This window comes from Sinohyriopsis cumingii, chromosome 2, assembly GCF_028554795.1.
Source record: "Sinohyriopsis cumingii isolate HCF-2022 chromosome 2, ASM2855479v2, whole genome shotgun sequence".
Taxonomy (NCBI): Eukaryota; Metazoa; Mollusca; class Bivalvia; order Unionida; family Unionidae; genus Sinohyriopsis; species Sinohyriopsis cumingii.
The window spans coordinates 30192616-30204156 of NC_142962.1; the positions used below are offsets into that span (position 1 = coordinate 30192616).

At 36.5% G+C, this 11541-nt stretch overlaps 1 protein-coding gene across 1 annotated transcript in view; it reads right to left on the reverse strand.

The window, feature by feature from the left end:
• Positions 1-10702, reverse strand: part of LOC149804553 (uncharacterized protein CXorf65 homolog) — a 38370-nt gene extending 27668 nt beyond the window's left edge. Inside the window, exon 1 of the mRNA XM_089941431.1 lies at positions 10212-10702. Within this exon, the coding sequence (XP_089797557.1) occupies positions 10212-10353 (142 nt within the window). The 5' untranslated portion in view covers positions 10354-10702. The remainder of the gene's footprint in view (positions 1-10211) is intronic.
• Positions 10703-11541: the final 839 nt, after the last annotated feature.

Genomic DNA, 11541 nt, shown 5'->3' on the forward strand with positions numbered 1-11541 from the left:
TGAGTCAGTTAATTAATTATTTATTTATTGAAAAATGCTGACGAAAATAAACTTGCGAGTGAATTAAAAAAATAACAGATGAACTTTTATAAATGCGATGGAGTCGATACTTTACATTTTCTGAAAATATAATTCTGCCTGAAATTATGTAGCTTCATTCACGTAAATTTCACTATCATTAAAGATTTAAAACCTGGAATTTCACATTAAAGGTTTGCAATATTTTAACTTTTAATTCCTGCACGAAGCCCCTATTTCCGCGTTCTTCGTATCTCTGCTTCGTATTTGTTTTTGTTTTCGACTAGCAAAAAGATTGCAAGGCCAATATCTTCTAAGACGGGAACCAGCTACACACAGCTGACGAATTTGCTGCAACATACGATGACTTTGAATATATTCAAATTATCCCTCAAATTGGTTCACCTACCTCTAATAACATTAAACTACATATAGTCTGCATATGTTCACAATTTGAGTCGTGTAGAAATGAATTACATGAGTCGCAATTTTTTTCTTACTAAAGAGCAACGTTTGCAAGGTTACTTGTTCGTGGGCAAGTAAATCGTGGCCGGTAAGTTTAAAAGGCAATAGTTCCTATTACAGGTGTGAGTGTCCACTCAGTTATCATTTCATACTTATCAGCGAGTGTCGTACTCTTGCATTCTTTATTTTACATAGTGTTGAAAACTGTCGACTAGGACTAAAACCAGTTGCTGCTTCTTTGGTTAGAAAACCAATGGCGGCAGAAGTTAAGGGTTTAACATCTATATTTTAGTGGTTACATTACAAAGAATTTTGTTGGCCGCAGAACAAGAGCTTTTTCAGAGGAATGTGTCTAAACATTAAGTGGACCGGACTCCTTCAAACAATGTTAAGAAAGTATGATGGCACACAGGGCCGGAGAGAGCGGTCACAAGCCCTGGGATAAGAAACACCTGGGCCTCTCCTCGTTCTTGATCAAACAAAAACATTCTGTTATACGATTAAAAAGTGTTGTTCGGCCCAGGCCCCCTTATGTGCCCGGACCCTGGAGATATATCCCTTGTTGCCCCCCCCCCCCCCCCCCCGGTCGGCTCTGATGGCACAACAACGTATGTCGATGGATTCTTTTCTTATAAAACTAGGGCCAAATGGCACAAATTTTGATGCCAAGTCAATGAAACGTGTCGAAACTAAACTTGATTTTGATGGTTCTCACAAGAAAAGACCCTGGTAACACATCAGAAAAGACCAAAAAGCACATAACATGCCAATTAAAACTTGCTCATGAAAAGGCCATATCAGAGAAAAAGGAAGCTGTGGGTGATTTGGACAAAGCGATCAATAAATACAGTGTGCCAGAGTTACGATAAGCTATTTAACACACCATATGCCATTGCATAACAGGGAAAACGTTTATCAGACGTTTAATTTCTTGTGAGGTGCAAAAGAAATAGAGAAAATGAGTTGAACCTGGAACTGATCACATCAGTAGAACTGCATATGTATATTTCATCAGCAGTTATCAGCAGTTCGACTGAAAATGTCAATGATAAAATTCTAGAGATAAATTCATGTACATCATGAAAAAAGTCCATCAAATAAAAAGAAAGAATGCATTCTTGTAAGTTCTTTCTCATTTACTTGAATCCGAAGACATAGTTTTTGCACGTGAAGACCCAAGCAGAATTGCTCTACACAATCTCACCTTGCACAGATAAGTGTGAAAGACTATTTTTATCTTTCTTCTTGAATGAACCAAATTAAAGCTCCTCCTCACAGTGGACTCGTTCAGACAAACCAAATCAGTCTGATAAAAAGTGTTGCCGTTGGACCTGGCTTACATGGGTTACAGCCAAAAGAAACTGCAAGCATTGGATGAACAATCGGTGGCATCGCGAGGACTGAGGCGGGGGAGCTGGGCAATGTTCTTCGGTGGTGTCATACTTTGTTACAGAGAACAGTTTTAATGCCAGTCGTCAGCCACCTGTCCCATTAAATATAGGTTTTGTAAAGATATGACCACTTTACACTAAGGTGAAGGCGACATACTGTGAAAAATGCATCTGTGAAAAAAGACATCCCGACGGCGCCCTCTTTGGCTGGAGTCCACGGGCAGTTAGGCAGTTCCCCACCACCACCCTCGCGCTGTCACTGCATGCAAAAAGGCATCTAACTAATAGAATCAAGGCGCTGGGTTCTCAGCCTGAACCACATCCTCATGCAAGTCAGTCTCGGTCTGAGCCAGTTCATGTAAACGTTCTTCGGAACGTTTTGATAAAATCGAGGACAGTAAGGCCATAGCAAATGAGAAGTAGGTCAAACTTGATCGCTGTTCTGTTCCGTAACCCAATGTTCGGCACCTATACACAAATGTGTTTGTGACTGTTTAATATTTTCAGCGTCAATTTTGTTTTGCCACTGTCAACACACTTACTTATCATAATAAAACAACAAATTACTTAAAGGTTTGTATGATGTTGATAATTTTCTCACTTCTAAATCTTTCACGGCACGCAAAAACCAAGTCGAAATATCATCCAGTATATACTCACATGTCAAACGTCTCTCTTGCCTGCATTTAAGTTGTACGTTTAAATAAAATCAATATTGTCCTCCGCTACTATTTTTTAACCAATAAAGAGTACGCACTATTTTGTTGCTCGTTTTTTAAAAAAAAAATTATTGTATGGACAAATTTTAAATTTTATTTGTTCGTAGACTACAGGATTTTATCAAGATCCTGCAATCCAGCAATTAATTCACATTATATTCAAACAACAATGCGCACACATGTAACGTACACGTATTTTCCTGTAGGAATGATACTTATGAATGATATACATATCTGTAACCTAGCAGCCGGTCAACAATTTACTACCCAATGTCAATATATCTAAATATTTAATCATAAAAGAAGCAAATTAACTACTTAGAACAAAAAGCAAAGGTCATCTCAAAATCGATTCAATCATTCTCCAGTAATTAACCTTCAGTATTGTCATTTCATGTTTACACGCTTGAGTCAATGTAATACACATAGCAATTCTGAGATGAGATTTATTTTCAATTGCATTTTGTTAAGATGATATGATTTGCAAATTTCCAAGCATTTATCTTTTCTATGGTCCAATCCATCTATTTAGGTCTTTCAATAGAAGTACCGCTATATACAATGGCTTTTGTACTTATCTGAATTTATTTTACCACGTGTTCAGGTCTTTTATATAAATCTACTACACGGAATCTTAACCTTCGACGCCAAAAAGGCAAGACATATATTAATCAAAGATAAAATAAAGTGCCTTAAAAGTTAGAAAAGAAAAAGAACAAAATAAAAAAGAGGCACACTGTTGATGCACACAAACCAATTATTTGTGCATTTCCACTTGCTGGAATTGTACATATAAAAATAACACTTAATAGCAAAACATTACAAAGTTCTGACCTGCTTATGAGCCACGTAACAAAACAGCTCGTATCTCGAATGTCTGTCCATCACTATTTTACTGTTATTATTAGTATGGTTCGTCATTTAAAGCAATTCACTAATGGAATATTAACTAGGTAACTTGATTCACTAATGGAATATTAACCAGGTATATTACGCTTTTTACATCATATCAAGTGAATGCCGTTTAAAAGTCACTTATTACTTTTCTTTATGAAACCCTGTCGGCTGGATGTTGTCTTCCATGGTGTCTTGTCCACCATTGATTTATTTTTACGCGTGAACAGACATTTACAATTAACTTGTTAGATTAAGAAGTAAATAACTTATAGAAAATCACTTCACAGCGTACTGAAAAAAGTAAATTACTTACAAACATAACCGTTGTTAACATGGCTGCATTATGTTCATTATGAACGAGGCTTTTCGGGGTCACTTACGTTACCACGCCAAAATGTGCGTATTTGTTTCCATTTTTGTGACACTGCATTCATAATGGTTCTGGAATTTTATAATGAACAATTTCTCCTGTCTTCACATGCAAACGTATTGAGTTAAACTTCACTTAAACCGCTCCTTAAAATTGTCGCCATCAATTTATACCTAGGCACGATCGTGGGTCAACGTTCCTAAGTAATGCAGCAATGTCCTGATATTTTATATCCAAATGTAGCACAAAATAATTCACTTTAAATTATTTAGGTCATTTAAAAAATAATACATATGTAGGGTCACTGATTTGAAAAATTAAATCCTGACTGCAAAGCCTATTTCTGTTTTAAATATATCATTTGATCGCGTGGAACGTTTAAAGCTGGTATTATTTAGATTGCCTATGTATAATTAAGTATAATTATTTTTTGTGTATTGTTGAATATTTCTTTTTTAAATCCGCTACCATAAAGACTTCTCTTGCACTTTTTGTCTAAGAACAAACCTATGTCTGCCTGCCTGCCTGCCTGCATGCATGCATGTATGTATGTATTGTAACGGCCGAGCTAGGTCCTGATAATACTATCTTGGAGTATCGCACCAGGGATGAGTATGCTTCTTATCAGCTGACTAAGGAGGGGGAGAATCGAGTAAACTCGAACTCTTGATTTCTTTTCAACCATAACACAAGATGATTCATTTATTAAGAAACAGCGAATAAAGTCAGTTCATGACCATGACAGTCTTGTTGTTTTTGTCCTAAGCCAAAATATTATCATTGTTTGAAGGTACTGTATGTTATACGATAATTTCATGCAAGGTCAGGATACACATTAGCACTATGCTATTAGTTCATTATATTATTTCTTCTGATGAGTGAAGATTATATTAGAGTTACCATATGTGGATTTAGTTGCAATAAAGGTTACTACAGAACAGAAACTATGACTTGATTGTAATTGTGAAATGTAAAAATCTGCAAGGAAAACACTTGCTTGACTTTACACCTCAACTATAGCGTAATACTTATTTGAAGTGAATTGGTATAAATGGAAGTAAATTGGCTGTCAAGTCGGTGAGGAAAACACTCACAGTGACTTAGACAACTAATAAATTATAAAGTAGACACATAACGTATGTTTTATAGATTGCTAGAATAATCAAGTATTGTTGAATTGAATTTAGAATGTCAAGTCTGTGAGGAAAACACTCACAATGACGAAGACAACTAGTAAATTATAAAATAGACAAATAACTTATGTTTTATAGATTGCTAGAATAATCAAGTATTGTTGAATTGAATTTAGAATGTCAAGTCGGTGAGGAAAACACTCACACTGACTTGGACATTTTGTTTCCTTAAGAACTTTGTTGGACCTATAATTTAAGAAAAAGGAATTATATATTTGTAGTGTAGCAAAACTTTTCTGTATGTCTTTAGCTTCATAAAACTAATTAAATAAAGAAAATAAATAAAGAAATGAATAAAAGTACTGGTCTGTGAGGACAACACTCACTTGACCATATAACTGAATTTCAAATGACAAATTATAAAACAATATCTAGGTTGCTTGTAAAATAAATTAGAAATGACTAGAATGTGTATAAGTTGGAAGAGAGAAAGGAATTCAAAATAATAAAAAAATAACTTAAATAAAAATTGATTTGCACTTAAATATTTACTGTCCAAAATATTGCCTAAAGTTACATAATTCTCTAATAAACTAAACAAAACAAAATATAAAAAAAATTTAAAAAAAATAAAACTCACAATAACTGTGATGTACCTAGTTTGATGGCTGCTAGCTGACTGAACCCCTCTCAAGCAGCTCACAAAGCCTTATATACTCCTGACAAAACCCACAGTACCCACAAAACCCACAACGCCCACAAAACCCACAATACCCACAAAGCCCACAAAACCCACAGCCCTTGTTGGAATGTTCAAACCATCATGCGCTAGTATTGCATGTGTATATTTAGTTAATTTTCACAGTGATTATTTATGGAAATTACCAGTTGGATATTTTACACATTGCTACATTGCGAATGAATTGCCATAAGTAAAAATAGAAAAAGAACAAAAAATCAGTTTTGTATTTCGCGGGACATACCGTGTTAGTCTGTCGCTATAGCAATGGTTCGGAAACCGTGTTATGCACTCTTACAATATTACCGAGGTAGACCGCATGAAAGGGTAGTCAACAGTTATATGTACCAAAGAAACAAAGAAGAGGAAAAACAAACTTAAACGCGATGACGTATACAAATGAAACCACAGGGACTATAAACACATTGAGTATGTAGTGTACAGTCTTAAGCTGTTAACTAGAAATAGCCATTAATCGAATTATCAAGGATGCCAGCCGCCGGCATGATACTCCCTATTTTCGCTATCACAAAAACACGTAGACTATACCAGCTAACTATTAATCGACAAGTAAACAAAACACAGGATCCTAGAAAATAGTAATGTCAACTCATTTGAGCAATTCACTGCTAATGCACAGATTTATAATTAAAAAAAAAAATCTATACCGAATTGGACGGCTTGAAGGAATAGTGTTTACCGTATATACGCATGCATACCTCACTCCCTAAATGCAGGTTATTACAGTATGTATGTATGTATGTATGTATGTATGTATGTATGTATGTATGTATCACTTAGACATATTGTATGTACAATGTTGGAGTGTTCCAGCAAAGATGGTACATAAGGGCACTGTGCACTGTCCCCAAATTTGCCCCTTGCTACTACTTCGACCCTTTGATTTGCGACCCCTTCCGTATTTCATTTGTTAGATTGCCGTTCCATCTTATTCTCTAGTACCGCGCCCCTTCCGGAAAAAAAAAACTGTTTATGGACTGTGTTGCTCACAATGAGTCTTCCGGACCCGACTTAGAGTCTGAGCCAGTATTTTATGCTAAAAATGTGTTACCTTCCTAACGTTGACGAAATAAACGATTACAGTCGATAATGGCTTGATTTACTGAGACTAGATAAAATGAATGTGCTAAGGTTAAATTATTCAATAATGAGTGATGTGTTTTGGGGGGGTTAATTAGTCCTACATGTAAGACATAGCACATTTTGATTTTGTTGAGGTGCTATGTCTTACTGTCCAAATAACGGCCTTGTATAGTGTGTTCCGATGTCGTTGACATCGGAATGAGTAATCAAAGTTTCAGGAACATCTCACACATTTGGCAGCCTATATCGACATTTTTCCACTAATTTATGTGTAATTAATATACTTACTGTGCTGTCTTTATCCTGGTGGAATGAAAATATGACACTAGCAAATGGATGCATTTTCACGTTCCGTTGACATACATTTGAATTTGTTGCAATGCGACGGTAGTCGAGGTATGCCGAAGTAAGTTTAAGTAGGTTGATATTTAGGATATGTTTCTTGAACGAAACGAAACGTTGCTTACAGTTGAAATAGACATAAAATATTTTTTATTCGTTTCGTTAAAAAATAATTTTTCGACTTTATCCGATTTCGGCATTCTCGGCTTTCATTGCTTTCCAGCCCAATGAAAAGTAGGCCAAAGAAACTTGAAAAAGGGTCCATTTCTTTTGTGAGAATTTGAATTTATTAGAGAAAAGGCATCATAGTAAGTAAAGTCTGACTAAAACAATATAACTTTACTTTGTAGAAAAGCGTCATTATTTTAGTTGTCAGTTGTGTGAATTATTCCTGAAAATTTTACTTTTGTAACGATGTTAGTTGACATCAAAAACACACTACACAGCGCCATTAGTTAGGCTGTAAGACCCTGACGCACACAACATAAATATCAGCGTCGGTCTTACAGGTAGGACTAGGGGGTTAATATGTTTCAATTAGGTTGTTCCTTGCAAATTGCAATATAGTGGGTAGTCCGAGATTCCTCTGACCCTTGCCACCCCATTTTTGATATTTGGACGTTTATGTTTGGGTGTAGGGTCAGACTTAATTCCCTATCGAAAAGTTGGAATTCGCCGACACCATCTGGTGTCGGCATGGGGTTGCCGCTTACTAGCCGGCCTAGCAAACTTAACGAACTTTACAGAGATATGCCTGCATGAAATCTATAGGAATATGATTTATATTCTCAGATATTGCGAGTAGAGCATTTGTTATATCTTTAATCCGCTGACAGACTAGCCTGAACAATAGCGTTGATGAAATTTGATCTCGAACTCGCCAGTTGCATTCCGAGTCACATGACTACACAAATCTCGCGACCTACATGTCAATGACATCAGAGTTCAAATAGTCACGTGATATAAAAAATAAATCATTTCTAATGTTGCTGCAGGAAAGAAAATCGAATATATAAATGAGTCACATACTATTTACATAAAAATGAAAGAACAAAAACTTCAAAAATATTTATTCTGAAAACAACGACCAGAAATCTGTAAACGTTGCAGCAACTTGGAGAAAAAAACATTGAACAAGCGGAGAGCACAGGTCAATGCGGTAGTCACGTGATACCACCAAACTGCATTGCCGACACGTGCTTGAAACTTGGTGAATCTGGTCTTCTCCACCTTGCTGCGATACCGACAGGTTTCTAGTCGTTGTTCTCAGAATAAATATTTTGGAAATTTTGGAAATTAAGTGTACATTATATTTATGTACAAGTATTACGTAACTTTTAATTGATATTTTCGAATTCTATGTACAATAACTTTCCAAATGATATATTGATCATATCACGTGATTACTGGACCTTTGATGTTGTTGACATGTAGGTTGCAAGAGTTTTGTAGTCATGTGACTCGGAATGCAAATGGCGAGTTCCAGGTCAAATCTCATCAACGCTGTAGTTACATCTCGTCTGTCAGCGGATTAAAGATATAACGAATGCTATATTCGCTATTTTTTTAAGAAAATAAATCATATTCCTATCATCGATTTCATGCAGGTATATCTCAATGAACGGTCGTTTTAGTTTGCTAGTCCGGCTAGTAAGTGGCTACCCTATGCCGACACCAAATGGTGTCGGCGAATTCCAACTTTTCGATAGGGAATTGACCCTGACCCTACACCCCAACATAAAATGTCTAAATATTAAAAAAAAGGGTGGCAAGGGTTAGAGGAAACTCGGACTATGTAGTGGGGGACAAGATCACGAAAACAAATCTTTTTAAACGGTTCGATTTAAGTTGGACCAGCCTTTTTGAAAGTCGCAGCGTATTAACACTACTCATATCAGAGCCCTTTTAGATTTTTAGGAATTATTCAATGTCTAGTTGACATGGAAAGTGTTGCTTATTTAACATTATGCATGAAAATTACGAAATAGTTATGTCTTCAGCGGCAGTAAACGTAAATATGCTTCAAGAATATTTTTAAAGTTACATTTTATGTAGTTAATGAAAAACAGTTGTCTGATATATTTTTAAATTGGAAAATGTTTATAGCTGGATGTGTCTTGGAGCATGTATATGGATGCGAAATTGTGTCTTTTTAACAATAATATCCGGCGCTATATGCACTTTTGAGACCAGACGCACTGCCCTTTTCCGACTGTAACTAGAACACTGCATTTTATACGCCTTAAACAGACACTAAAGTGTACTGAGGTGGGAGCGGAGGTTCTTTCTCCTCTCTGTCTCTCAGCAGCAGGTCCGATTTACTTATGTCCTGCTTCCAATACAAGGATATCTTTGGCGATGGAGAGGACGGGGACCCACAAATGTTCATAGCGATCCAAAAGGGCAGCGAGAGAAATAATTGGGAATGTAGATACTGTAGATACTATTATAGCGAAAGACAGACAGACAGATATGTATGTATGTATGTATGTATGTATGCATGTATGTATGTATGTATGCAGGCAGACAGCCAGCCAGACTGGTAGGTAGGTAGGTAGGCAGGCAATCAGGTAGGTTCGTAGGTAATTGAATCAAAATTGTAGTGTGACAACCAACACACAGTAAACGCTGACTTCGCAGTCGGACAGTCAGCCTCAAAACCGTTTCAGACTTGTAGTCAAGGCAATATATACCATGCAAGTGAGTTGGTTACAAATGAGTTGGGTGAGGAGCTCGTAGAGAGAAGGGGGGGGGGGGGCAGAAAAAAAAGTAAGGTACTGAGCCTGAAAATTAAAAGTTACGGTTCAAGATGTCATTCATCATTAGTCAGTGAGTTGCGTAGCGACATCTCCAACTCGAAGACCACAATTTTCCAAACATTTTTAAATTGTTTGTATTTTGACCAGCCTTAGTAAAAAATGAATAAAATAACGTACACGGTCTCTTATAACACACTCACACACACACACACACACACACACACACACACACACACACACACTATAATATAGTAAATATAGTATAATATATTACCTGTTTCATCTGAGAGATCTATTGTTACGTTGGAATTCCCATATCCGGCTCTACGTTTAATGCTGCCGAGTAGGTTGATAACAGCACAGCTTGGGTTGCATATAAGAGATTCATTGTTTCCGTACTTCACAATAATAAACATTGTTAACTCCTATTAGTACTAATATAAATTCCTCATCTATATTGATGCACTTTAGTCTGTTTTATATGAATGAATCTTGTTTGTCCACGTGTTGTCACCATTTACACCACATACGTATACATGAGTAGCTTGTTACCCCATCAGTTTCGACTGCCGTTTAGATCGGAGCTAATACACGAGCGCGGTTACCATATGTGTCATGGATCGGAGGCGCTGAATACCGTTATAGTATTGTGGTGTTTTGAATAAGTCTCCCAGTCCTACTTATCTAATACGAAAGATATTCAATATGACAATATACTGTCAAACAGACTTCTATTTGTGGGTAGCCCGCTTTAGTCCGTTTTATATGGAGAGCCGTTGGGACCATAGACAATATTTTTTGACACCTTGTATACTGTGCTTGATACGTTCTGTTTTAGTTACACTAGAAACGGTAAGAAGGTTCCGCACCAATAAAGTTGGAAACCGTACGAAGACTAAACGGTAGGATACAGAATGAAACGGTAAGCTAGCTATCGCTGACATCTACGTCACGCTCAGGCCTAAGGGGTGGGGCAGGGGGACATTTGGCAGAGGTCTCAACCTATAAGGGCCCTTGTAATGTTTTTTTTTTTTTTTTTTTTAAATAAACAGATTGAAATTAATAAAAATACTTCGTTTTGAACTAAGTTATCGTTAAAATCTTTATATAGTAATTTATATGGGCTTGTTTTGAATTCCAAATAATTTCAGTATAACCAGGGCCAAGGGGCTTCAAACTCTCTAACTGTCTTGACCTCTCTCATCCTTTAAAACGGCCTCAGTATTCAGGAAATCGGCGTTAACTATTATCCTCTGTCTGTTGTGAAATTACCCAATCCCATACTTTTGCTCTCTCTATTATTCACAATACTTTCTTGAAGCAAACAACCGATCCCTGAAGTTCAGGGGCAATTTCCAAAACTAGTTTGTTATGCAAATTACGTAGTTACCAGTCTACGATATTTGTTGGGGAAATTTAGATCGGGTAATACTCTGACCGGCAACACAGCGATTTAAACTGTTGTTATTTGGAGGTGTTCACTGTTGACCGCTGTATTGTTTATTTCAAGTCAATCTGCAGTTTAGTTATTGAATTAGAAACCGTTTCAAGAACTTTAGACGGCGGAACACATGGGACGAGGGGACGATTGATGGACGGTATGA